Consider the following 27,622-nt stretch of genomic DNA (forward strand, 5'->3'; position numbering starts at 1 on the left):
TGGAACCAATCATATATATATATAACAATGAGGTATAAATGTGGTTATGACAACTAGTTTATTGTTTGTTATAAAAATAATAATAATTGATTGAAGCAAATAATATTAGGAATATAGTATAATTACTAAATACAAATAAAATTATGATTATTCAATTATATATATATTTTGTATGTACCGATTGTTATAACATAGTCAATTATCCAAACATGGAGGAAATCAATTGATAATAATCAAGACAAATAACCACCATTATAGAGTCCTCTTTGTCTAAGATATTATAATGAGGCCCAATGACATACAGGCCCACTTTCCTAAGGCCCGTGAGGGATAAAAATCTCGAGAGAAAGACTTATTCCAGAAGTTTGTCTTGGCTAGCAAGAGAGAGAGAGAAAAATCACGTGGTCCACTGCAAGCTCATATAACTCTAGAAGAAGGAGAAGAAGAGAGATGACAGATCTGCACACATACTTCATCAAAGGTAAGAAAAAATTTAAACTCGTATCATTTTCAGTACTAGTGACAGTGTCTTCATTGTGATCAGATCTTTGCTATGTATCTTCATTTTCCAAAAAAATTCGAGCTTCATCACAATTTTAAAAATCATTAGGCAAAACACTTTCAATCTCTTTCTCAGTATGGCTGGTCTCATTTCTCTGTGCTTAAAAATATTTTCCTAGTACTAATATCAAGTATAATATATCCTTTAACACCATTTTTACAACCTAAGAAAACACATTTTCTAGTTCTAGAATCAAGTTCATGTCTGTTGTGCTCTAAAGTTGAAGCAAAACATAGACAACCTAAGAAATTAAGTTTTTTCTTACCTTTGATGAAGTATGTGTGCATATCTGTCATCTCTCTTCTTCTCCTTCTTCTAGATCCATAGTTGGATGTCGCTCCTGAAGCCACACTTTCTTTCTTCTCTGAGCTTGTAGTGGACCACGTGATTTCTCTCTCTCTCTCTGGCCAAGACAGACTTTTGGAAGAAGTCTTTCTCTCGAGATTTTTAGGACCTTAGGAAAGTGGGCCTCTACGTTATTGGACCTCATTATAATATAAGAATGGGTGTTGCTCCCTCCATCACCACACCTTTCTCCCTCCACCTCCCCAATTTTTTTTAATTCCAATTATATCCTCAAATTAAATTATTTTACTTATACTATTTTAATTTATTTCAAACCTAGTTCTCCTACTTTACTCCCTGCACTCAATCTTTCCATCTCTCAATTCCGTTTAACAATTTGTCTTCAATTTTACTCTACAACTCCATTTGTTTTCTTCGTTTCACTTCTCCTCATATGATTCTTTCTTCTTCATTTTCCTTACATTATTAAAATACATTAAAAATATATTCAAAAATAATAAATCAAAAGATTTAAATTAAATTATTAAAATATTTCTAAAATAAAGAATAAACTAATAAAACAAACCCTAAAATTAAAAACGTAGGCGACATCCTTCAACCATCCGTTGAAGGATTTTGACATCTGTTGAAGGATGTCACCTCTGTTTAAAGGTTACGTTTTTTATTTTAGGGTTTTATTTGAAGGTTTATTCGAATACGCACCTTGAGGAAGTAACACACGCACTGCACCACTCCACACATTGCACCATGAGAGCGACACTGCACCACGAGAGGGAGACTGCTTGATAATTCTTTCCACCACCATCAACCTTTACAACTTGTAGTATCTCACACCAACAAAAGAAAAAGAGGAAGAAATATAATGTTAAAATAAAAGAAAAATATTTTTACTCATATACGAAGGACTGGAATAAGTTATTAGTGGAATAGGTTGTGAATGGGTAAAATTAAAAAATAACCCTAAAAAAAAATTTTACTTAGGGGCAAAATAGTAAATGGGAGGTGGAGGGAGAAAGGTGTGGTGGTGGAGGGAACAACACCCTATAAGAATTGGAGGATGTCTATGTTGGATAAGTATGACAAATCTACCGTCCAGACAAGAACATCTATATTTTCATGAACCAAATGTTGAATAAAAACATATTGAAGTGAAAAAAAATAAAAACATAATCAATTAAAAATTCAGAAACTACTTCAAAAAAATTCCTAAAAAACATCATATAAACACATTTGTGAAAAGTCAATTATCAGAAAGAAATTGTTATTAATAACTAGTTATCTATTCATGTTAATAGACTATCATTTATTAGTGATACATATCTATATTAAATTAAATAATATTTATTTAATTGAATATTGTTTTGAGATGTGTGGATGTTAAAGTTATCGAAATTGCGTTATGTTAGGTAATCAAAAGTTTGTGATGGAATTTAATGAATCATATATAAATTATTGTTCAAGTAATGACCAAGCAACAAGTAATGATTAGATGAATTCCTCAATGTCGCTTAAGAGACAAAGTATATGTGGAACGCTATGACTTTAGGTTTGAATAAAAAACGACAAAGGCAAAAGTCTCATCTTTGAGACATTTATAACAACTGGTCATTTAGGTGCTAAAGTGTAGCAATGGTGCGTGACAGCTCTGTAATTTGATGAATTACACAAACAAATATTCTCACAAGAGAATTCATTCAAATACTCAATCATGCATTATACATTTAATTTAGTCGTGATGAATTGGTAAAATGCATGTATTATATATATATATATATATATATATATATATATATATATATATATTATGATTGCATAATTTTCTATGATTTTTTTTATTAATTTATATATGTTGACATGTATTTGTACTACATTGTATTGTATTGAAAACGTTATACTTAGCTTAATTATTTTTATTTGTAAATTGATTATTTTAATTTTTGAAATTGATAGTTATCTGTTGTAAATCAAAACAAGTCTTTAGATTTTATTTTATTACGAATACAGTAAAAAATTATACAAAGATAAATACAATTACAAATTGATACAATAAACATTAAAGTTAGTTAATATTTTACTACCTTAAAAACCTCTAATTTTTTTATTGGATGATGGATTCCCTTAATTAAGATGTTGAAAATTATATTAATTAAATATATAACTATTTTTTATTATAAAAATGTGTAATTAAACTCTATTTCCGTTGTCCTGTCAAAGATAGATAATATTAAAAGAATTGTTGTTATACACGTCTTTAACTTCCAAATATCCTTTTGTTTTAACAAAGATATGATATGAAGATATTGAGAAGATATAATATATTTCTTTTCGAAAAGAAAAAATGTTATAAATTGTTATTATTACTATTATCATAAATCCTAACTAAATAATAAAATTAAAAGATTTCTTTTTTCAAATTTTTCCTTTTCACTTTATAAATAATATCTGTTATCTCTTCTAGCCCTGTTTACCTTTTTCGTTCTATTCTCTGCTTCGAATTTTTGCAGTCGATTTGTATAGTTTGTTTCTTTGCACAACCAAGACCACGTGTGCGTTCCTGGACTAGTAGTAGTACGAATCAGAGAGAGGGTTCTTCTGTGCTGATTAGGTTAAGCTGTATGCAGCACAGTGATAATAACATGGAAACCTCCAAACTCAGTAACAGTACTCAAAATATTCGATGCCATCACTGCGCAGGACCCCTTTCAAACCGCATGGTATATTTCTTCCCAATAATTGTTATTATTCTTTTATCTCTTTCTCTCTTACCAATTTCATTCCTTTGATTCAGGAAACCAGTCTCTGGACCGTTTCGCCTCTCATCAGGGATAGCTTCTCTATGGTGAATTATTCTCACCCATTTAGTTTATTTCTTCGATATCTATGTGGGTGTGCGAAATTTCTGATCTTTGTTTTTGGGGTTGAACATTTTCAGATTGGTTCTGCCGTTGGCGGCACGGCGAGTGCATTTTATGGATTCAATCTTGGTATACACTCTTGCTTCTCATTTTTTGGTTATTTTTTAAAAAAGCTTGCTAAGATTCTCTGAAATTAAAGGGGTAGTGCATGGTGATCAGTTGCAGACTGTTATTTGGAAATAGGAACACTATGTATGTATAGAAGTGCTTTGTCCATCATGTCTGTATTGCTTCTAAGATGTGTTGTACAGAAACTTGAGTTATGTAAACATTGTGGGAACGATTAAGTATCTGTTTGTATTGAAGTTAGGTTTAATGTAACTGAAATTTAACACCACACTTCCTTGTACTTTTTCACATTGGAAAGTGGTATGTTAAATATCCATTTAACTGGTGTTGAATGTGTTTCCATACACAGCTGAAGTTTGAGTGGTTTGCAAACTTTATTTGTGGTAACTGTTTACCTTCCAAACTGAAGAATGTTAATTTTTCATAGGTTTAATTAATCATTTGTTCCTACATAACTTTTTGTATTTGTTCCTATATCTAAAAGCTCTATATTTTAGTCTTATACAAGCATTTGTTTTTGTTTTAACCCTTGTTAGCTTTCTGACAGTATAAAATTGTCTCAAAATGTGGTATAAAGACTAAAATTTAAGAGAAGAATCGCCGTGTGTAGGTACTGAAACATAGAATTTTAGATATAGGGACTAAAACGAAAACTTGGCACAAATGTTAGGATCAAATGGTTAATGAAACCTTTTTAATATTTAGAAACTAAACTATTTTGTTTTTTACTTAGCATGAAACTCTATACGTATATATTTTTGCTTACTTTCTTAGATGATTGCAACATTACACTGAATCTTTTGTCCGTGAAGACTGCTTGTTTTATGTATTTAACATATTCAGATTTCCGAAGTAATTTTTTGTTGTCCAATGCAGTTATGCCAATTGTCCAGAGAAGAATAAAAGGACCCATGTGGTTGCATTTTTTCATTGGTGTAAGTTCATTGTTTATATATATATATATATATATATATATATATATATATATATATATATATATATATATATATATATCTGTTGCTTTTAGTTTTTGTTCGTTGTTTTTTTTGCTAATTTTTTGCTTTTCATAACACTAGTTCATGGTTTTTCCTCGTATTCAATGCTTAGGAGATGTAAATCTTTGAATAGTTAACTCTGAGTATAACTTCAGCTCGTCATATTATGTTCTTTTAAATAGTTATGAACTTTGACATTTCCTTTCTTCTTTAATAAGAAATCAGGGAAAGATTATTAACCAAGAGACTGCACTTCTTTCTTGTTAACCTTCTAATAAACTGACGCTGTACTGTAGTTGGCAAAGTTATGTAAATTCTTAAATGTACAAAGTTAAGCCATTTGTCCCCTAACTAATCCTCGCTAGCTATTGAAATTATTATATATCTGTGACATCATGAGACAGTTAACTGATACTATAACCCTGTAACTTTCATACACTGGTAAAGGTACAGCCCTCGTGACCCAGACTCCTTTGCTTTCTCTGATGATCTGAACACATTTTGTCATTTTAAATAGAAGTGAGATGACTTATATCATTTTATTATCTGCAAAAGAATCATAAAGTATAAATAGAACTTAAAACAGGAGATTCACTGATTATTAGTTAATTCTGGTTGTGTTTTCTACTTACAGAATTCTTTGATAGCTAAGTTTTGAACCAGATAGATAGTTTATTTTCAGTAAACAAAAGGGGAAACAATATTGTTGGGAAGAGTTGTGGGAGGGTTTGGCTTTTGTTATGTTCTTGAAGCGGCTTCTAAAAGTCACCTTTCTCCATCCACTTTGAACTCTTTTTTATGAAAAATTTTGTTCACAATTTCTAAAACTGCTGGTGTTGTTTGTCTGCACCATCTTGGATCATCATTGTTTTCCATTTTGTATCAGTCTTGTTTTGGTGCATACATCATTGGTTGGTTTCCAGGTAAACAAGATTAGTATTTTTCTATTACCTGTAAATTCAGCTGGACCCATTCTTCTCCGTCTAATTGTGTAATTTGTGCCATTGGGGGCATTCATAGTATATTTTGCAATATCATCGGGAAAGAATTAAGCTTCTTAGATGATGAAGCATCTTAGAGTTTTTCACTAATAAGTTGTACGTTTGAATACTGTGTTCCTTCTTAATGCAGTCAAAACATTTTTACCATCTTATTGACATAACTTCTCTGTAATTCAGGCACCCCCTGTGATAGTTTTCTCTTCAGCATGCGCAGGACTGACAGGTGAGTTCTGAATTTGATGTTTTTTGCTGGCATGTGTATAATACTCCTTCTGTGTTCTGTTTTCTGAATTCGTAACTCTGTAGGGAAAGTTTTGGGAAAACAAAAAACACCTACAAGACTTAGTTGTGTTGAGAACTAAAAAACTTTTATGACAACACCTACTTAAAATGTTTTCTGTTTCTATGGAGTGCTAGCCATTCTATTTGTACATTTGAATAGTCTAGATTCTTGATTGAAACCGTGAACTTATTATTTTTTATTGCGTTAATTATTGAAGAATCATAACCTGTTTTTATCATGTTATCATCTGACAATTCAATTCAAGTATTGGAAGTCTTCATTTATAGCAGGACAAAGGGTGAAGTTTGTTTCATGCTGATAAAAGTTTCATTGACATAATGCAGGTGGTGCTATTCCTGCTGCGGCACAACTTCTTTCCTCCTCTTATCATGCAGCATACTCATCTCCTACCGTACCTCCGCCATCAGAGAATGAAAATATTCAAAAGTCAATAAAATGAGATAATTTGTTAGGCCTTGGAGGGTTTATGAGAGGAGAAGGGTGAGGAATAATACCTAACTGTTATCTAACAGAATAACAGTTAAGAGGGCGGGAACAGGGTCTATATAAGGACCCTGTATTTGTTTCTGAAAGTTAGTTAGTGACTTGTATGTAGTTGACCGGTCTAAGGACCAGGTGAAGGAGGTTAAGCTCCTGGGAACATTGTATTCTTGATTTGTTGGTGTGAATGCAATTCCATTCTTTCTCATTCTATTTTGCTCCGTGTTGGTGTAAGTAAGTGAGAGTTAGAGAGCTCGTTAGGGATTTCATCTTGAATACCTAACAAAGTGGTCCGACCTGCCGGATCAGATCGGAGGAAAGCGCGAGTGATGGAGGGAAGAATGGTCAAGGTTGAGGGGAAGATGGAGCACCTGGAGTTGGCGGTCGACGGTTTGAAGGCAGAGACGGCAGCGAATCGCCAAGAATCGATCGCGATGCGCAAAGATATTCAAGAATTGTTACGGTTGATGGGGAAACGTAACAGCCAAGGGGAATCAGGCTCGGATGAAAGTCAGGATTCAGTGAACCATAATGGAGGGAACCGGCGCGAGAACGAAGGAGGGGGAAGAGAGGGAGAGCGATCAGACAACGGCTTTAATTGGAGACGACGGGTGGAGTTACCCATATTCGAAGGACCTGATCCTCTGTATTGGATTAACAGAGCGGAGAAGTTCTTTGAGATTCAGAAGGTAGCGGAAGCGGAGAAAGTCGAATTGGCTCATATCAGCATGGAGGGAAGCGCGACTTACTGGTTCAAGTTCTGGAAAGACAAGGCAACTGATCGAACCTGGGAGGGGTTGAAGGAAGCATTGCTGATCCGATTCGAGAGTCGCCACCGTGGGGGAATTTACGAAAGAATAGCGGCGATTAGGCAGACCACTACCGTGGAGGAGTACGTGAAAGAATTCGAAGCATTGGCGGGGCAGACAAAGGAATTTTCCGATAACCAATTGTTAGGTTATTTCATTGCGGGGTTACGTGAGGAGCTGCGGTGTCAGATGAGACCACATGATCCCCGCGATTTGATGACGGCGATGAAGATTGCGCGGGACGTAGAGGAAGCTCTTCGCGGCCTAGGGTTGATGGGATGGACGGCAGCGAAGACTACCCCCGCGTGGGGACGATCGTCAGGAGGAGGAGCGGTGGTGACGAGGACGGAGCAACCAAGGGGTAGCATGGTTCGAGCGACACCGATAGAGAGTGTGGGATCGGTGAAGCGCGACACGGCGCCAGGGAGTGAACCCGTGAGGAGCGGAGGTTACGGCGGCGGGGACAGTCGGAATCGGAGCTCAAGAAATTTGCCGTATCCTGAGTACTTGAAGCGCCGGGAGGAGGGTAGATGTTTTCGCTGTGGGGGGCCCTTTAGTCCCGGGCACCAATGTCCTGAGAAGAACTTGAGGGTGGTGCTGTTGGCCGAGGACGAAGAAGGAGATGAAGGAGAGACAGGGGCGGAGACAGAACCGCCATGCATGGAGTTGTCGGCTTTCTCAGCCGGAGGGCTGACTCAACCAAAAACCTTGAAGCTGCAGGGGAGAGTGGGAGAGAGAAAGGTGCTGATACTAGTGGACAGTGGCGCGAGCCACAACTTCGTTAGTCAAGAATTGGTAAGGGAGCTGAAACTCGAGCAGGAAGACACATCCCCATATCACGTCAGTTTGGGGGATGGTCAACGAAAGAAGACGCGGGGGTGTTGTCCGAGAGTGGTGGTTTGCATGGGGGACGTCGAGATCATGGAGAGATTTTATTTGTTCGAACTGGGGGGCGTAGACATGATTCTCGGAGTGGAGTGGTTGGCTAAGTTGGGTGAGATCACGGTAGACTGGGGAAAATCCACCATGTCGTTCTGGCAAGGGGAGCAGAAACGCACCATAACCGGAGACCTGAGGTTGGAGAGGAGGGTGATAGAACCCGAACAACTGCTGAAACTTAGCGAGGTAGAGTCGTGTGCGTTGGTTTGGAGTCTGGAGGGCAAAGAGGCAAGTTGGGAGACTGAGGAAGAAAGTGAGTTGACGAGAGAACAAAAGGAGGATATGAAGAAACTTTTGGAACAGTATGCGGGGGTATTCCAGGAATTTCCAGGACTGCCACCTAATAAAATGGCGAAACATCAAATTGTTTTAAAAGAAGGGGCCGATCCTGTAAATGTGCACCCTTATCGTTACCCACATGTCATGAAATCGGAGATCGAGCGACAGGTGGCGGAGATGTTACATGCAGGGGTTATCCAACCCAGTATAAGTCCATTCTCCAGTCCGGTGATCCTCGTTAAGAAGAAGGACGGAAGTTGGAGATTTTGCATCGACTACCGGGCTCTCAACAGGGTGACTGTTCCAAACAAGTTTCCCATCCCGGTGATTGAAGAGCTTCTGGATGAACTAGGGGGAGCGACGTATTTTTCGAAAATGGACCTCAAATCCGGGTACCATCAAATAAGGATGGAAGAAGAGGATGTTCCGAAAACAGCGTTCAGAACGCACTTGGGCCACTACGAATTCCTGGTGATGCCCTTCGGCCTCACAAATGCTCCGGCCACCTTCCAAAGTGCCATGAACGAGCTGTTCCGACCCTACCTGCGGAAGTTCGTTCTCGTCTTTTTTGACGATATACTCGTGTACAGTCCGACTTGGACTGAGCATATGCAGCAGGTGAATCTCGTGATGGGGCGACTACAGGAACAGCAATGGGTTGTCAACCGAAAGAAGAGTGAGTTTGGAAGAACATCGATAAGATATTTGGGCCATGTAATAACAGGGGGAGGTGTCGAAATGGACAAGGAGAAAGTGGAGGCGGTTCTAGCCTGGGAAGAACCGAGAACGATAAAAGCGCTGAGGGGATTTTTGGGACTCACCGGGTATTACCGGAGATTCGTCCGAGATTACGGCAAGATAGCGCGACCATTAACGGAGATGCTAAAAAGGGGGAGCTTTGTCTGGACTGAAGCTGCTAGAGGAGCAATGGGTCGATTAAAGGAGGCGGTGACGACGGCCCCAGTGCTTGCGCTACCAGATTTCACACGACAGTTTCAAGTGGAGTGTGACGCCTCGGGGGTGGGTATCGGGGCTGTATTGACACAGAGAAAAAGACCCATAGCTTACTTTAGTAAGGCGTTGTCGGAGGGGACGTTGGGGAAGTCGATCTACGAGAAGGAGCTCATGGCGGTGGCGTTGGCGGTTCAGCACTGGCGGCCCTATCTGATGGGTCAGAAATTCGTAGTGCACACTGATCAGAAAAGCTTGCGGTTTTTGCTGGAACAGAGAATAACCACCCCAGCTCAACAACACTGGATAGCCAAGCTACTGGGCTACGATTTCGAAATCGTTTACAAGACGGGGCAAACTAATAAGGTGGCTGACGCTTTATCTAGAAAGGAAAGAGATGAATCGGAGGAGGAAACCGAGGAGGGTATTCCAGGAAGGGAGAAGGAGCTGAATATGGTAGTAAGACCATACTGGAAAGACTTCCAGGAAGTGGTAAAGGAAGTTGATGAGGATGAAGAGCTTAGAAAAATTATAACCGCCCTAAACCAAGATCCTGACAAACATCCAGCATTCACGATGGAGAATGGGAGGCTGCATTACAAGGGGAGACTGGTTCTCTCAGCCAAGTCAAGTTGGATTCCGAAGCTGCTGGTTGAGCATCATACTACACCGACGGGAGGTCATTCGGGAGTATACCGCACCTACCGCCGGATCGCACAGTCCTTGTACTGGATCGGAATGAAGAAGGCTGTAACAGAATTTGTAACTCAGTGCCTGGTATGTCAGCAACACAAATATTTAGCAGCCTCTCCCCAAGGATTGTTGCAACCCCTACCAATACCCCAGGCTGTGTGGGAAGATATCAGCATGGATTTCATAGTAAGGTTGCCGAAATCCAAGGGGTACGACGCGATACTTGTAGTTGTGGATCGTCTGAGCAAGTACGCACATTTCATTCCTCTCAAACATCCTTATACCGCAAAGACAGTGGCTGAAGCGTTTGTAAAGGAGATTGTGAAGTTGCACGGGATACCCAAAACTATAGTCAGTGACCGAGACCCACTCTTTCTCAGTTTGTTTTGGAGGGAATTATTCAAGTTACAGGGTACTCAGCTTCAGATGAGCACCTCCTACCATCCAGAGACTGATGGACAAACGGAAGTGCTCAACAGAATTTTAGAAGGGTATCTCAGATGTTTTTGCTCTGAACAGCCTAAAAGCTGGAACATGATTCTCCCTTGGGCCGAATACTGGTATAATACCAGCTATCAGGGAGCAGCGAAGAGTACCCCTTTTGAAGTTGTCTATGGAAGATCACCCCCTACTTTGACCAGGTTTGTACCGGGAGAAACGATGGTAGAAGCTGTAGCCCAGGAATTGCAGACGCGTGATGAGGCACTGCAGCAACTTCGTTTCCATTTGGCAAGGGCTCAGGATGCGATGGTCAAACAAGCTAACCGAGGGAGGAAGCCAGTTACGATTAAGGTGGATGACTGGGTATTTCTCAAAATCAGACCGCACCGACAAGTTACGATGCCTGTGAGGTTGCACCCGAAATTAGCAGCTAGGTATTATGGACCGTTTAAGGTGATTCAGCAGATAGGGGAAGTAGCATTCAAGTTGCAGTTACCTGAGAACGCAAGGATTCATCCAGTTTTCCATGCGTCCCAGTTGAAGTTAGCTATTGGAACGAAGCAGGTAGAGAAGGAGCTGCCAAAAGATCTGCAGGAAAGTGGCCCAACCTGTTTGCCTAGCAGAGTGTTAGATAGAAGGGTCCAGCAGCAAGGAGGGGACCAAAGAGAGCAATTACTCATTGAATGGCAAAACAATGGGGAGGAAAGCGCCACTTGGGAAGATCGGGTGATGATGCAAGAACAGTTCCCAGAATTCAACCTTGGGGACAAGGTTGATTTTCAAGGGGGGAGTAATGTTAGGCCTTGGAGGGTTTATGAGAGGAGAAGGGTGAGGAATAATACCTAACTGTTATCTAACAGAATAACAGTTAAGAGGGCGGGAACAGGGTCTATATAAGGACCCTGTATTTGTTTCTGAAAGTTAGTTAGTGACTTGTATGTAGTTGACCGGTCTAAGGACCAGGTGAAGGAGGTTAAGCTCCTGGGAACATTGTATTCTTGATTTGTTGGTGTGAATGCAATTCCATTCTTTCTCATTCTATTTTGCTCCGTGTTGGTGTAAGTAAGTGAGAGTTAGAGAGCTCGTTAGGGATTTCATCTTGAATACCTAACATAATTGCTTTCATCATAATGTGTGTGCTGATGAGAGTTTTGTTTTTTTACCTGTGTAAATACTGCTCCATGATTTCTGTGATTTCTTTTTATCTTACAACACATAGGTAGTGTTTCATAATGTAATTTCAGTTCATATGAACCAGTTGCTTAGATTAGAGAGATATACCGGGAATTCACTTTGGTAATAACTTAATTAGAGGGAAGTATATAATGTAATCACGCCGTTGTCTTACATTTCCATTCGAGTACCATAAGATTTTCATAAAGACTTTTCTAGAAAAAATAAATAAAAATTAAGATTAGTTTATATTTTTTTTTGTAAAAGTTTTTATTTTTTATTTTTTTACTTGTATATAACTAATTTTAAAAATCAGTGTTACATGTTTCATTGAAGTCGATGGGAACAGAGTCAACTTAAGTTGTAGGAATTGGATATTTAAATTTTAGTAGTAGTGTTTGACTAATATGTACACAAATTTTAATATTGCGTTCGCTGTTAAAACAATTTATGAGAAAAATAAAGAATGTAATATCATCTTTAATTGTTTGCAATAAAATAGAAAACGAGAATAACTTATTATAATTATCACGTGATATTATCATCTGCTTTATGTTTTAAGTTTTAGAAAATAATTTTAGGATATACTTTTTTTTAAAATGATTATATTTAATCATTTACAAACAATAATAAATTTTTTTCTAAATATTTATAGTTTTTGTACTTTTTGAAAGACAAACTTGGGTGTTATACATCATATGAATGTAGCATTACTTTTCTATTAACCTGCATTAAATTATAAAGTTAATATTAGGCAAATTATATAAACTAAATTTAAATATTGATAAAAAATAAACTAAATAATAATGAGTTCGTATTTTTTGTAATTTGGAGAGAATGCGAATGGGTTGATTTTACAATGGGGTATTTTGGGAATATGAGAAAGAGGAATTGGTACTATTTAAACAGAGAACAAACCCTAAACAGAGCTCAACACTACTTGATCTTATCTGAGCAGTGGAAGCCACTGCACGGGGATGCATTTCCGATTCTTTCACTTGCGGTTGTGACGGTGACGGCGGAGCCTCCGTTCTTGGCGGCTCTGCCCCCCGATCCGCCTCCACGAAAGATTGAATGCATTTCGCAGTTGGAACCTTGCAATGAAGACTGCCCGCGGTCGGAGCCCCCTCTCTGCACTGCTTAGCATTGCTTTGGGGCTGTGATGGTCGCGCGGGCTCTCCAAAATCATTATTCCCCACTATATTTTTTTACCGTCTCTTTTATTTGTCGGTGTTTTTTGTTTTGATGTTTTGTGCATTTCTACTGTTTGTTTACGCTTATTTTTTCATATAACGATGCTTTATTTCACCGATTGAATTAAATTAAACCAATTTACTCTAATTATAGATGTATAACCTTTATAGTCCGAACTCTGATTCATTGAGATGCAATTTCTTTGCTAATTAATCGGTTTTTCATTTTTCTTTGCCGTCGGAGAGTGTAGGACGGGAATGCAGACGAGTACAGAAGGGAGACAGAGTAATGCGACGTTTCGTTTCGCAATCGTAAGCAAAGATTTTCTTGAGACGTGTTTTGAAGTTCACAAATCTTGTTATATTTGTTTCTGCATTATACTCACGAAACTAGTTTGTAATTAAATTTCGTTTTGTATATTTGAGTATAACCTGCACAATTTCACTTACCGGTGTATATATAAACATTTGAAATTCTTATTTGGTCACTTTTTTTTATTTTATTATAGTCTCCTGTGTGCATGAATATGTATGTTATCAATTTGTAACCCTTCCAATTAAATGTTCTTGATGCTTATCAATTGGAGTCACACCTGGCGTGCTAGATAAGGTGATCAACTGGAACTTAGTCTGGCAAACCTAACGCAAATAACAGACTTAATAATTTTTAAATTTTCAGGAAATTGAGTAACATCTATAGTTTCAATATTTCATCATTTCATGATATAAACCACCTTTCTTCGTATCAAATCTGATATTACGACGTATTTAATTTCATTTACAACTGGATGAAACTGTCTCTATAGTTGCAGATTGTCACAGTATTCAAAATAATATAAATGGAACTGTTAGGCTTGCCAATATACATATGGGCTTGATGGTTCATGGCTCAATCTGTTGAACTCTCGGGAATTACGCAGGTTAATTAGCCATTTTAGTTTTGTTTTATTTTATATTTTTGTTAAGTAATTAATTAGTATTGGAATGTTCATAAAACTTTCATGTAAAAATATTTTTTAATAGTTTATTGTATATTGGATGTTTGATATATTGATTTCTTTTTATTATTCTAAGAGAGGTGAATGACGTGGGTGGGAATTTCTTTTAGATCTATACTTTCGGTATCTATTCATTATTATTTTTATTAATCTTGGATATTACAGTTTTGATCAATTTTAAAATTTTATATATATATATATATATATATATATATATATATATATATATATATATATATATATATATATATATATATATATATATCGTGTCAATACATACTCATTCATTTTAAAGCGAATCAACATAGATTGGGTTAAAATATTGAGCTTTATGAGTTTTGACCTCTATGAATTAGGATGGAAACACAGTATGTGTTTTTAAGGGGTGTTTAACTTTTTTTTTTATTTTTTTTATTAAATATATTGTTTTGTTAAAAGAAAATTTTAATTTAATTTGATAAGAATGTAATTATAGTATCGACTCCACGATTGTAAGTCCTTACCACTTTAAAAGGGCAATGGTACCAAACAATGTCATCACTTGATTTAAGTTTTTAAAGTCTTGGAACCTATAATTCTTCTGTATTTGCCTACAAAAGATTAATTACGATAGGTTATGTAAAAAGATGATTTCATTTTATCGTGACAAGCCAACTACTATAACGGCTAGAGGGTTATTAGTTACTGATCTTGTCAAAAATTGGTCATCTGTCAATTTTGACGCTTAGTTAAAAAGATTAAGACATTGATGATATTTTTAACTCATTTTAAACGTCACTCATAATGGCACAAACGAAAAAAATTATTTGGCCACAAAAAAAAAAAAACGCACACCTACCACTTCTTTACTCGCTAGCATAGCACCGTGAATAAAGTTACTGAAGAAATATTGGTTGTTTATAATAGTCCTCTGATTTCGTTAAACATAAATGCCATGCTCACGTAACTATATGCATAATACCTTGTATTGATGTAGTTATCATTTATCCTTTTATCTTTCATTTTCATCTTATAAATTTGCCACAACTTGTAAATTTATGTTGTATAAGGTGTGATAGTTAACCATTAGCGGACACACGCAAATGAGAGTAATGAGCCAGAAGCTTATTTATGGACAATAATTTGGATTCCCAGCTGAAATAAACATTTTAAGAATGAAAAAACAGTAATGGGCCTTCGATTCAGCATTTTGGACTGACCAATTGTAGGCTAAAGCTTCCTGCACCCTATCAAATTTCACCCCTCACCCCATCGAAACATTCCGGAAAATGTTTTGCGTAAAAGGAGGGGTGATTGATTTTTAATTTTTTTCCCATAAGTGTTTATTGTATTCTGAAAACTAAATTCCTAAAGTGATAGGAAAAGTGATAACGTGTAAGAAGAAAATTATAGGATGCAGTGATTGTCATAATAGTATTCTATTTAGAGATAAAAGGTAATATAATGCAATAAAAAATATATTAAGTATGAAGATGTCATATCATTACTAATGAGCTTATGTGAGAAAAGAAATAGAAGAGATAAACCAAGTCAAAAAGATTATGAATACGTTTCATACATATTAGACACGAGGATGAATGAAGTTATAAAGGCTTACATTGTTTTCAAAGTCCACAAATTGGAACAAAGTATTTTAATTTTGACAGTTAAGATAGCAATTTGAAAATTGTTGTTATCTTCTGATAATAAGATATTAATTAGTTAATGAAATTCATAACTAATAACATACTTGTATAACAAACAAGCTTAAATGATTTAACCTCAGTTGCATACTTACATTACCATATAGAAAATTATACAATTAATAACCAACTAAATCAATTTAGATCCTTTTAAGCCACTTAGATTTTCCACTAAATGTGTTCTAGGAATCCAAAGCCAAAAGATGTCATTGCCTTTTTAATATAAAAAATCAACTGTCACCATTTAACTCATCAGTAATCTAAATGACTAATTGGACTAATAAACTAAAATTGCATCATTAACACTATCTTTTATGCATCTTTCCATGTTTGAGTAAGTGCATTTTGCAGATACCATTAATGATAAAGTACAGTTCTCAATAAAAATTTCTATTCTTGACCTATGGGTCCATTGCTAATCATTGACACCCTTGATTTTTCTTGGCATATATGGTGGATTATTAGTCCCCTGTCAACTCGTACATAAGTTTGTTCTGCCAATGATCATTCACCTATAAAGAATGAAAGGCAATGGTAGACATGTTCAAAGTTGGTATCGATGCAGATTTAGACTGAGACTGTAACCCAAAAATACTATAAACAAAATATTACCAAAAGCAACTTTCAGTTGCAATTTGCTTAGCCGACAAACCATGACTCAACACAATAGTTGAAACATAATCAACAAAAGAATAATTAAATTTTATGATTTGATCCAGACCAATCACCTTTCTTGACAGGAGAGCTCAAAAAATTACGGCTCAAGGTAATGAAAGACTCTTGCAATATCTATTATCTAAAATCTTCCCAATCTAATGACAGATTTGTGTGGGAAGAAAGGTTTGTATGCTTTGAAATACCTAACCAGGAGAGTTTATATTTTGGGGCAAACCACTTTTTTAAGACCAATCATTGACAATTTGGCATCATAAAAGAATAATTGGTAGGAGACATATTATCTGCAAAAGGTGTTAGATGAACACAATTTAAAAATATTGCTCTTACCTCTTTTATGATATATATTATAGATCATGGGTCCATTACCTAAAAGTCTCCTTCATCTCTCTCTTTCTGTCTGTCCTTTCTTTATCTCCATATATATATATATATATATATATATATATATATATATACATATTTATGTGTTCAATAATGTTGGTCTCAAACTTTTTACGATATAGAATTAGAATCTGTGGAAATAATCCTCTTTTGCCTTGCTATGTACCTTTTAGTTTATATCAGCAGTCTATGTCATAACCTCTCTCTATCTCTAGGGTAGTTAGAATTTTGAAAGATTAGCAGTTAAACTTACCATACAAGGTCTGAGAGTTAGGAAGGATGGTCAAATACAAATTAGGTTGGAGTGATGGGTTTAATGTTGTACTGATTAACAAATTATGATGAAATCAAGGTGTTAGTAATTTGAGATTACCCTTTGCACAATTTTGTTCTGGAAACAGATTTCTATAACTATAAGTAGAAAAGAATCTTAACGTGGCATGGTTTAGGTGATGACAGGGAATGGATGTTGACCCCTCAACAAAGGGGATAACACCAAACAAATCCATGACAGAACTTGGATTAAATACACAAAGTGGTTAAGGTTGTGGACTATTATTCTAATGTTTTGGTTGAATTGGTATGAGCACAGTATTCTTGTTCATTTTAATTGTAGGACTAAAATAAGTGACTCCAACAGTTAAAAAGAAAGTAAAAACACACCTTTGGCTTTTAATTTTGGCCCCCCATGCATGAGTTAAAAAGAAAGTGAAAAGAAAGTGAAAACTTGATCTCATGCATGAGTTCAATGAATTTGCTGTGTTGAACTTGGTCTAATACTCTGAATTCGATGAATTTATCGTGTGCTCATATCTCGGATGAAAAAAATACATGAGTCCTTATTTGTTTTAAGTACATTGAGACAGAATTGAACCAATAAGAAAACACAGTCGGTTAGAAGAGAGAGAGAGGGAGTGGAGTAGGAGTCAGTGATCTAGTGGGTTCCTGCAGCAGACCCCACCTTTTCAAGTTTATTACTTTTTTTTTGGTTTTATTCAAATTTTCTGGTTGAGCCACCTTTGAAGCCCCACAAGTCCAAACTCTAAAGAGAGCATGAGACAAGTTTGCTTGGACAACATATTGGGTACCACAGAATGAGTTTCTCAATCTCAAATGTTTTCAACCAGGGACAGCCATAAAGCAAGCCAAACAGACTAATCAATCAGGTTTCTTCATTGAGAAGGAGAAAAGAAAGAGATAGAGACACCCCATGAAAGATAAAAAGTTGCAAAGAGGATCATATCTGAGAAAAAGACTGGACCCTCTTGTGCCAACTTACAACACATAGATTAGATATTATTTTGACAAGAAAGCCTTGATCTTTCCATGCTCTACCACCTTCTCAATTTACACTCTTTTTTATCCAAAACATACACATACAGAGCTAAGGTAAACACTAAACACAGCACATGACACCATATGTATTCATGTCAGAGCAACACCGCCTTTCTTTTCATGTAAATTCAATTTTAATCACGACAATGTTTCAGCTTCAGAGGAAGATGACAATGATCTGAGAAAAGTTTGCATGGCGAGCCACAGAATAGGAGAACTCGGTTTGTCTGAGTCGGGACCTTCAAGTCACCACATCCCTTATGGAGTGCTTCATGGAATAAACACTAATCCAGTATCAAGCTTAATGTATTCTTCAATAATATCACCATCCTTTGAGTTTTCAGGCATAGCTGAATTCTTAAGGAATAATATATTTATGGTGATTCATTGTTCAATTCATTTTACAGATATGATTGGTTTGTTTGATTTGAAAGTTTTTTTGTTCTGTTTTGTTTTGTTTCTTAGCAATCAAGGATCTGCTTTTGATTTTGGGGAGCTGGAGGAAGCAATTGTTCTGCATGGAGTCAAGGGTAGAAATGATGATGACAAAGCATGTATGTTTCCGTTTTCATCAGTTGTGCTTTTTCTCTGACGTTTGATAAGCATAACCAACTCTTTCCAAAAGCATGGAGAAAAAAGAGGTGGTGGAGGGGTGAAGGATAAGAAGTTTGAATATGTCTAAAGAATGCGCAGTGGGGGGTTACCATTTCCGATACAATAATGATTCTGAGACAATAGACTTGGATGGCGTGGGGTTACAATCTTAGAAACTGACCTCTTTGCATGATTTACTGACTCCATAACTGATGAAAAGTTGGATTAGGTTCCTCTGCCTTTTTTTGTTGTTATAATTGAAAGTCCTCTGGTCTTTATTTTGGTAATCTTCAACCCCTTCGGTTTGGTGATCCTCTTGAGATTTTGCTTTTGTGATTCTTGCAGCTTTATTCACAGCCAGACCTGCAGCTACACTGGAAATGTTCCCTTCATGGCCAATGAGATTCCAACAAACCCCAAGAGTACCAGTCTCCTACTTCTCCATCTTTGACCATTTATTTAAACATGCTTAATTACTTGTGCTTACAAGTTCAAGAAATCTCAATATTTTATATTCCTTTTATTGTGAAAATGATATTCTCCAAATCCTCAGCCTTGTGATTTGATATTATTTCTTCTAGACCGTCTCTGATATCAAATATCTGAATCAAAAGAAATTTGGTGGCTTTCCACATACAGGGTGGTTCAAAGTCAGGAGGGGAAAGCACTGATTCAGGTCTTTCCAGCAAAACTGAGCCCCCCTTCGAGGCAGAATCTCCCATGAGTAAAAAGGCATCTTCTTCAGATCACCAGGCTTTTGATCAGCAGCATCTGCAGCACAGGCAGCAGCTTCAACAGGATATGGCAAGTGATGCCGCAAGAACAGCCTCTTCACAGAATCAATCAGCAGCCAAATCACAAGAAAAGGTCTCTCTCATTCAGGGTCTCTTTTCTTTTTTGTCTCAAACTTAATTTTGTTGAAAATACCATCATTTACTAAATATGATCACTTTTATCTGAATCTTAATTCACCGTGCTATAAAGTAGTCTTTCCAGGAGACTAAACTCCAGTTGGTCTCTCCATAGGGTCTACACCTCAACAAAGGTCATTAAACCACTGTTTTTCACTGTTAATCTCTCAGTTCTCTCTTTCCATATCCCCAAAACTCGGGGAAAGTTGGCCTTTTAAATGCTATTTTTACTGTTTTGATCTGTCCCTCCTCTTCCTCTCTCTCCCTCTCTCTCTTGTATCTTCACAGAGAAGGCACAGATCCCAACAGCTTTCAGAAAATCAAAAGAACACAGAGTTTTCCTGATTCCTGAACGATTTTCTGATGAATGTCTGACATGAAATATGATAGAGATATACTGAGAAGGATGTGGACAAAGTACGAACAAAAAACAAATTGAGAATCTTTTCAGTACTTATCAACGTTTCTCATTAAAGTGACCCCCTCACTTGGCTCAATATAGAGAAAACTCGGGTTCTTATCCATAGTCAAATTTGGAGTTCGAAATCTAAACCAAAGTTTACACCAAAACAATGGATGGTAACGATGCTTTTTGCTACCCATATCATATTGATGATTGCATGACTCTAGAGAAATGGCCCAAGGGGCCTCAGGATTCAGAAATGCTTCCCAGAGTGAGCACTCTAATATGTCATGTTTTGTTTTGGATTAAGAGTTTAGCACTTTCTTTTTGCTAAAACTCAGATAGATGGGATGAAGTTGAGTAATATGTAACAGTTTCTTCTTTTTCTACCTCGTTTATTTGGTTACTAATATGATCACATTTTCTGGCTTGTAGTCCTGAGTTCTACACTGTGTTGAGCATATTAACATTTCTCTGCATCTCACCATTTTCATTTCTTCCCCTTCTGAAATCATCAATGTCTTTTAAATAATCTTTTTTGGATCCTTTCTCTTGCAGAGAAAGGGAACTGGTTCAACATCAGAGAAACCACTTGATGCAAAGGTTAGTAACTACTTTGCTCAAGTCTTTCTTTTTCTCACTATTTTTTCATTATGAGGCTTTACATAGAATCTAATGTAAGATTTTGTTGTTGTCCTCAGACACTAAGACGTTTAGCTCAAAACAGAGAGGCTGCAAGGAAAAGCCGTCTCAGGAAAAAGGTGTGTCCTTCAAATTGTGCACAAACTCAGTTAGTTGTTGAGAAATGAACATATATAATATCTCAGAAAGTGGCAACTGCAAAAGAGATACATAGTTTACTGCATTTTTCTTCTGCGTATGGAACAGGCTTATGTGCAGCAACTAGAATCAAGTAGATTAAAGCTTACCCAGATAGAACAAGAACTCCAAAGAGCACGCTCTCAGGTTCTCTAGTAATGTATTACAATTTTATTTTGTATGTAACTTTTTCTACTTTTAATGATTATTATTTGAGTTGTTAATTTGTAGGGCTTGTTCGTGGATTGTGGTGGTGTTGGAAGCAATGTAAGCTCTGGTGAGTTTTCTCTTGTTGATTTGAAATGAAGTGCCATTTTCTAATCCTCCAAACTGAGAAAGATAAAAAGGCCTATTGAAATATCTGCATTTGACCAGAATCTGTGGCTAGATAATTCGTGTTTGAATAATAAAATCAAAAGCCAATGTTTGAATTTGATAAACATATTCTATGTCTAGACATACGACCTTTTCATAACATATTATATAAACTATAAAAGCCACTTTATGCGCTTCGGCTTTTCAGAGAAGAGAATTATTCCATTCTGATACTGCTCTTTTCGACTTAAGGTAAAATAATACGGTTTTAGAGTAAAAAGCTTATAACAGACAATATAATAGTTTTAAATCATTATAAATAGAATCACACTTTCTAATGAAAAGGAAATGCACTACATAATATGATTAATCAATTTATCTATGCAAGGAAATAAAATAGTGCTGAGTGTTTCATTAGTGGTCACATTCAACTGGTCACCAAATCAACCAACATTTTAACAGTAAAAAATATAGTACCACTATTAACAAGTAACATATGTATAAAATATAAAGTAATAATCAGATTTGAACCACCACCACATATATATTATATTGCAATTTAATATGTATACTGATATAATCAATCACAGCAATTATTGATTAAGTAATGATAAATAACAATAATATGGTTTTGTTATGCAGCGGGAGCCGCAATGTTTGACATGGAATATGGAAGATGGTTAGAAGAAGACCACAGGCTAATGGGGGAGCTTCGGAACGGGTTGCAAGTACCCTTATCAGAGAGTGATATGAGAGTGATGGTGGATGGATATCTCTCCCACTATGATGAGATTTTCAGGCTCAAGGGTGTGGCTGCTAAATCAGATGTGTTCCACCTTATCAATGGCATGTGGACTTCCCAAGCTGAACGTTGCTTCCTCTGGATTGGTGGTTTTAGACCCTCTGATCTCATCACGGTGAGTACACTATACATCCACTGCATAAAGAAAAAAATCAGTATTAAAACAATATTCATATCAGTGATGACAAAATGCAAAGCTTGTGGAATCCATATATTGCTTAATGTAGTAAAGATAATTAATGGTATAGACAAGGAACATGCTAATTTATTTGGTCACTCCAAGTCTCAAGGGTGAGTCGTTTTCTTTTGATTTTGGAAATTGAGAATATCAGTTTTTTGGAGAACGAGATAAACAACTTTTTCGGTAACAGCATTGCTTTACTGTTATTAGTAATTTGTCCCATGTCAGTGGTTGTGGCAGTGAATAACTGTTCCAATGTCGTAGGGAAATTTGCAGCCAACAATTACTAATCTTACTAATTACCATTACCATGACTCATCAAATATTATAATTCTTAATTTGTTAAACACTGTAATGTATCCAAGACCGACACATAGGATAATACTGTATTGTTGTTATTATTGTTGTTGTTTTGGTCAGATGCTGATACAACAATTGGAGCCACTAGCTGAGCAACAGATAATGGGGATGTATGGCCTGAGACATTCCTCACAGCAAGCAGAAGAAGCACTCTCTCAGGGCCTTGAACAGTTGCAGCAATCTCTGGTGGACACCATTGCTGGAGGCCCGGTTGTTGATGGTGTGCAACAAATGGTCGTTGCCATGAGCAAACTAGCCAATCTTGAAGGATTTGTTCGTCAGGTAAAACAAACTTTAAATTGCATACACATTTTAATCAGTAGTAACACAGAAGACAGTAAAGAAATGTATTAGAAAATGAGTTACAAGTTTTCTTTTTTAACAGATTTGGTTTGTCAAGTTTCTCTTTTTTCTTCTTGGGTGAATTCAGTATTTTTTCAAGTACAAAAATTTGTTGGGGGGTGGAGATAAAGCCTCATGGGGACCTGACATATGTGTGACATTCAGGTTCTGTTTAACTAATGATTTTCTGTGGTTTTTGTCAAAATTTGATTAATTTTTATGGTTTAGATGCCTATTGGCTAATAAACTTGCTAGTTGAAAATGGAAACCATGTTAATTGCACTTGGGCAATGGCATCTTTTACCTTCTTTTGACTTTTGGAAAAGATTTCTAGGATAGTTATGACACTTTATTACGCTTTTAACTGTTTCTACATAAATAAAGAAATGAGTCCATGATTAGTTAGCAACGGTTGAAATGCTACTTTCTTTCTAGTCCATATATTTCTTTTGCTTATTTTAGGCCTCACATTTGTGCTCTTTATCATAGCTAATATTCTTTTGATCATCACTTTATTTGTTTGAACTTGAGAATAATTAATTCCTCCCCGATTTCCATCTATTTTCTGCATGTGTTGCTTTCATTTATATGATTTTTTTGCTTAATTATATATATATATATATATATATATATATATATATATATATATATATATATATATATATACACACACACACACACACACAGATAACTGGCTATATTACTTAAATTATCTTAACTTCTCGGTCATCACGTCTCTCTAAGTATTTTGTTTCTTGCCAATTGTTTTCGTTTTCTTGTGAGTTAGAACCTTCTTTTTATCAAAATATTGGGTTTATATGCATCTGATGTAGTTTTTCCATTTTAAATGTCTCAGTCAGAAGTTGGTTTTAGAAAGCGATGGCTACATTGAAAAAGAAAACTTGATAGAATTATCATCATTACCGTTTTAAAAGGACAATGTCACTGTGATTTCTAATTTATTAAATTGCAGGGTTGTAGCAGAAAACAAATTATACTACTTTATTCAATGATTAGTGACTGTCAATGAAATTTATTGATTAACCAAACTCACCAATTTGCACCCCTTTCTTTGACTCTAGCCAACATTTCATAATGTTTTCATTTGAATTTAACTAGGTATATATATATATATATACACACACACACACACACATAGAATACCACTCCCCATTATTCTTAACAAAGTATTTGCAGTTTTTAGAGAAACAAGCACTTTCTCTTGCTAGAGACCAATACTAGTAATGGTTTTATTGGTGAGAAACTTAGTGCTGTTGTAACTTGCAGAGTAAAACTGAATGTAATCTCATATAATAATGACTTTCAATTATTTCTAATTTAGAAACATATTAATTCTTAATTTCTTGATTATTAACTCCATAAAGGGTTGATGTTTATTTATGAATTGAAGGCTGATAATTTGAGGCAACAAACACTTCATCAGTTATGTCGATTACTCACAGTTCGTCAAGCAGCACGATGCTTCATTGTCATTGGAGAATACTATGGACGTCTTCGAGCCCTTAGTTCTCTCTGGGCATCAAGACCACGAGAGTAAGCTATTCACAATTCTCTTACAATGAAACACAACCTTTTAATTAATTTCACCGAGTAGAATGATGTTGTTTTTCTTTAATGTTTTTATGTCTCTGATACTTCTTTTTTAATTGCTTTTGTCATTTTATTTATTTATTTATTAAGTTTATATATATCTCTTACACATACTTCGTAACAATTTTCTCTTGGAATACTGAAACAGGACCTTGATCGGTGATGATAACTCATGCCAAACAACAACAGAAATGCAAGTGGTCCAACATTCTCAGAATCATTTCTCGAGTTTCTGAGAGATGTAATTAAAATCCATTAGCACGAAAATTAAGAAGCTTGTTATATGTGGTTGGGCTGCTTTTATGTCTTAAAAAAAATGTTTATTTATTTTTCTTTTCAATCTTCCACGCTCCCTAGTGTTTCTATGATTGTAAATGTAAAAATTTAGCTTCTATGTGCATGCAAGATGAGAAAGCTCCTACTTTAGCTGAAAGGGAAATAGAAAAAAAAATTGCAGTTTATGAGAATGTGCATGTTGGCATGTGTATTTTTACATATGCCATTGATATATGTAGATCAAATATCCATAATATATTATAACTCTATATATGCCTGGTTAGGTATTACTTGTTTTTGTAACACTAATATATCTATATATAAATACCTAACATAGCTTGATTAATGAGTTTAGAAAATATATAATTGAAGTGGAGAGAAATGAGAGAAAGAAAGAAGAGGTGTTGAGTTGCATTTATGTTGGTAGTGGTTGTGGTTGGAAGTGGAGTGTTGAGTGGAAAATGAAAAGGTAAAAAAAGGTATGAGTAAAGAGGATGTTATCTTATTAAGGTGGTTCATTGTAGAATTTGGTATCTAAAAAGGAAAAGGGTTGTTTTTATGTTCTTTATGTGGTTGCAAATGGGAGAAGGATTGCTTTATTTTGATTGGTATGAAGTGGTTGCAATTTTAGGTTTAGTTTATCAATGCAAAAGAGAGAAAAAGAAAGAAAGAGGAGGGAAAAAAATGAAGAGGGTTGTTTTTGTTTTTTTGCTTCTGATCATAGGGATAGAATATAGAGGAGAAGATTTGGATTTTATGAAAAATGTAAAAGCATGGTCTGAGTGTGATAGAGAGAATTGCATGTAACTTACACTCTATTATGAGTCCCCTTCACTATCAGACAGCAGATATACTAATATCATTATTTATTTTAAACAGGTGTATTCATTGTTTCAATAACTTCCTCTTCTAAAAGATATAAATGTCAGATTTATCACAATGCACTACAGCACACACTGTAAAACTATAAGAACCAGACAAATTCAATATCACCATCAATATATTATTTTATTATTATATTATTATTTAATTATAAGTTAAGTTTTTCTTAAAAGGTTTAACTGACATGTGAAATTGTTTCCTAGGATTTTAACTGGTAAAAAACATCACTTACCTAAAATTTTAATGGATTTAATTAAAACTTTAGTGATTTTATAGGTGATTAATAATATACATAATATATTTAACTTTAATGGCAATAGTAATTACAGATTTATGTATGATAATAAAGTAACAGGAAGGTAATGTTAATGTCAGCTTAAACTTTAGATTTTCATTGTTAATGATAAAGAAAAACACAACATTGATTGCTCTACTTCCTCAATACATAAATACTTTAATTTATAACTGTTTATTAAAAATAAATATAGTTAAAATATAAATGCAGTAGGTAGTAAGATAAGTTTTCAATCTGTTATTAATTTATAGTTTAAATGTAGTTTTATCATAATAATAAAAAGTTTTATATATATATATATATATATATATATATATATATATATATATATATATATATATATATATATAAAATAAAGTAATTATGTAATATTTTTCGAGCTTTAAAAGATTAGGTTCATTTCACATCACTCATGGAGAGCTTTATATAATTGTCACTTTCATTACTCTTCTCGAAAACTTGTCCAATAAAATTCACTTTTAGTACATACAGAGTTATCATTTATTACTTTTCATCAAAGTATAAGAATTTATTTATTTATATTTCTAAATAAACACATATTAACAAGTCACAAGAAAAATAAGAATAAAATATGTAAGCTTCTTTTTCTTTTAAATCTACTTACTCATATTTTTCTCTCACCTAAGAGTCACTCATTTAATATGTATATTTGTGAGATTCACGGTCATCCTTAAAATTCTAAAGATTTTAGATGATACTTTTAATAACAAAAATCTCTTGTATATAATGAAAATCACACATAATAAATCTTATATCTTTTAATAAAATCTAGGTTTAATAGGTTCGGAGGTCTCTATATTTGTGGGTTCGTTTCAATTGGGTCCTCCAATTTTGAAAGTGATCAATTTGGTCCCTAATTTGACAAAATTGAGTCAATAATATCCTTTCCGTTAAATGCAATGGACGACATTAACGTTTTAAACATGTGGTATGTTGAAGCATCCTTCAAATAAAACTGTGCAACCTGCAAATAAAAGGATGCCTCAACATGCTACATGTTTAAAAAGTTAACGCCGTCCATTACATTTAACGGAAAGGGTATTATTGACTCAATTTTGTTAAATTAGGGACCAAATTGATCACTTTCAAAATTGGAGGACCCAATTGAAACGAACCCACAAATATAAGGACTTCCGAACCTATTAAACCTAAAATCTATTTAAAAAATAACCATCATATATAAAATTTTCATTAAATTTATATTATAATAATCATATTATATAATTTCTAAATAAATAAATTTCTTAAATAATTAATAAATAATAAATCTTTCTAAATAATAGAAATAATAATAAATCACATTAAATATATATTTTTTAATTATTATAATTAGAGTCTTACCAATTCTACTTTCATTCAAATATACAATACAATTCACTACATATAAGTGTGAATAAGAACTTTTACTTGCATATATGTATCCTAAAAAAATAAAGTTTTATTTTCACTTTAATATGACATATTTTTAATTGAACATGTGATAGATGTTATTATTATTGTTAAAATATTTTTACGAAATTTATTTTTTATATTAATTTTAATGCTATTTTTAAAATTTTAACATATATATACAATTTTCATATAATTGCTTAAATGAGTAACAAAAATATCAAATAATTTATAATA

At 34.8% G+C, this 27,622-nt stretch overlaps 2 protein-coding genes across 3 annotated transcripts; both read left to right on the forward strand.

Moving 5' to 3' along the window:
• The first annotated feature begins 3,319 nt into the window (after positions 1-3,319).
• LOC124846132 (uncharacterized) lies at positions 3,320-6,840 on the forward strand. Its single transcript, XM_088092317.1, has 6 exons — positions 3,320-3,582; positions 3,657-3,707; positions 3,801-3,852; positions 4,729-4,787; positions 6,026-6,071; positions 6,476-6,840. The coding sequence occupies exons 1-6, from the start codon at positions 3,484-3,486 to the stop codon at positions 6,589-6,591; spliced, it is 423 nt and encodes a 140-aa protein (XP_087948443.1). The 5' UTR covers positions 3,320-3,483; the 3' UTR covers positions 6,592-6,840.
• Positions 6,841-17,859: 11,019 nt separating this feature from the next.
• On the forward strand, positions 17,860-25,088 carry LOC124832376 (transcription factor TGA9). 2 transcript variants are annotated; one of them, XM_047306567.2, is made up of 13 exons: positions 17,860-18,238; positions 18,340-18,490; positions 18,650-18,738; positions 19,124-19,200; positions 19,418-19,645; positions 20,651-20,695; positions 20,794-20,853; positions 20,981-21,058; positions 21,143-21,188; positions 21,869-22,143; positions 22,630-22,851; positions 24,323-24,465; positions 24,671-25,088. In XM_047306567.2, exons 2-13 carry the CDS (start codon positions 18,378-18,380, stop codon positions 24,756-24,758), a joined length of 1,464 nt encoding a protein of 487 aa, XP_047162523.1. In that variant the 5' UTR covers positions 17,860-18,238; positions 18,340-18,377; the 3' UTR covers positions 24,759-25,088. The 2 variants fall into 2 exon arrangements, with proteins under 2 accessions (XP_047162523.1, XP_087948772.1); XM_088092646.1 differs by having other exon boundaries at positions 18,346-18,490.
• The last annotated feature ends 2,534 nt before the right edge of the window (positions 25,089-27,622 follow it).

This window comes from Vigna umbellata, chromosome 6 (genome assembly GCF_029865625.1).
Source record: "Vigna umbellata cultivar VRB3 chromosome 6, Vumbellata_1.0, whole genome shotgun sequence".
Classification (NCBI taxonomy): Eukaryota; Viridiplantae; Streptophyta; class Magnoliopsida; order Fabales; family Fabaceae; genus Vigna; species Vigna umbellata.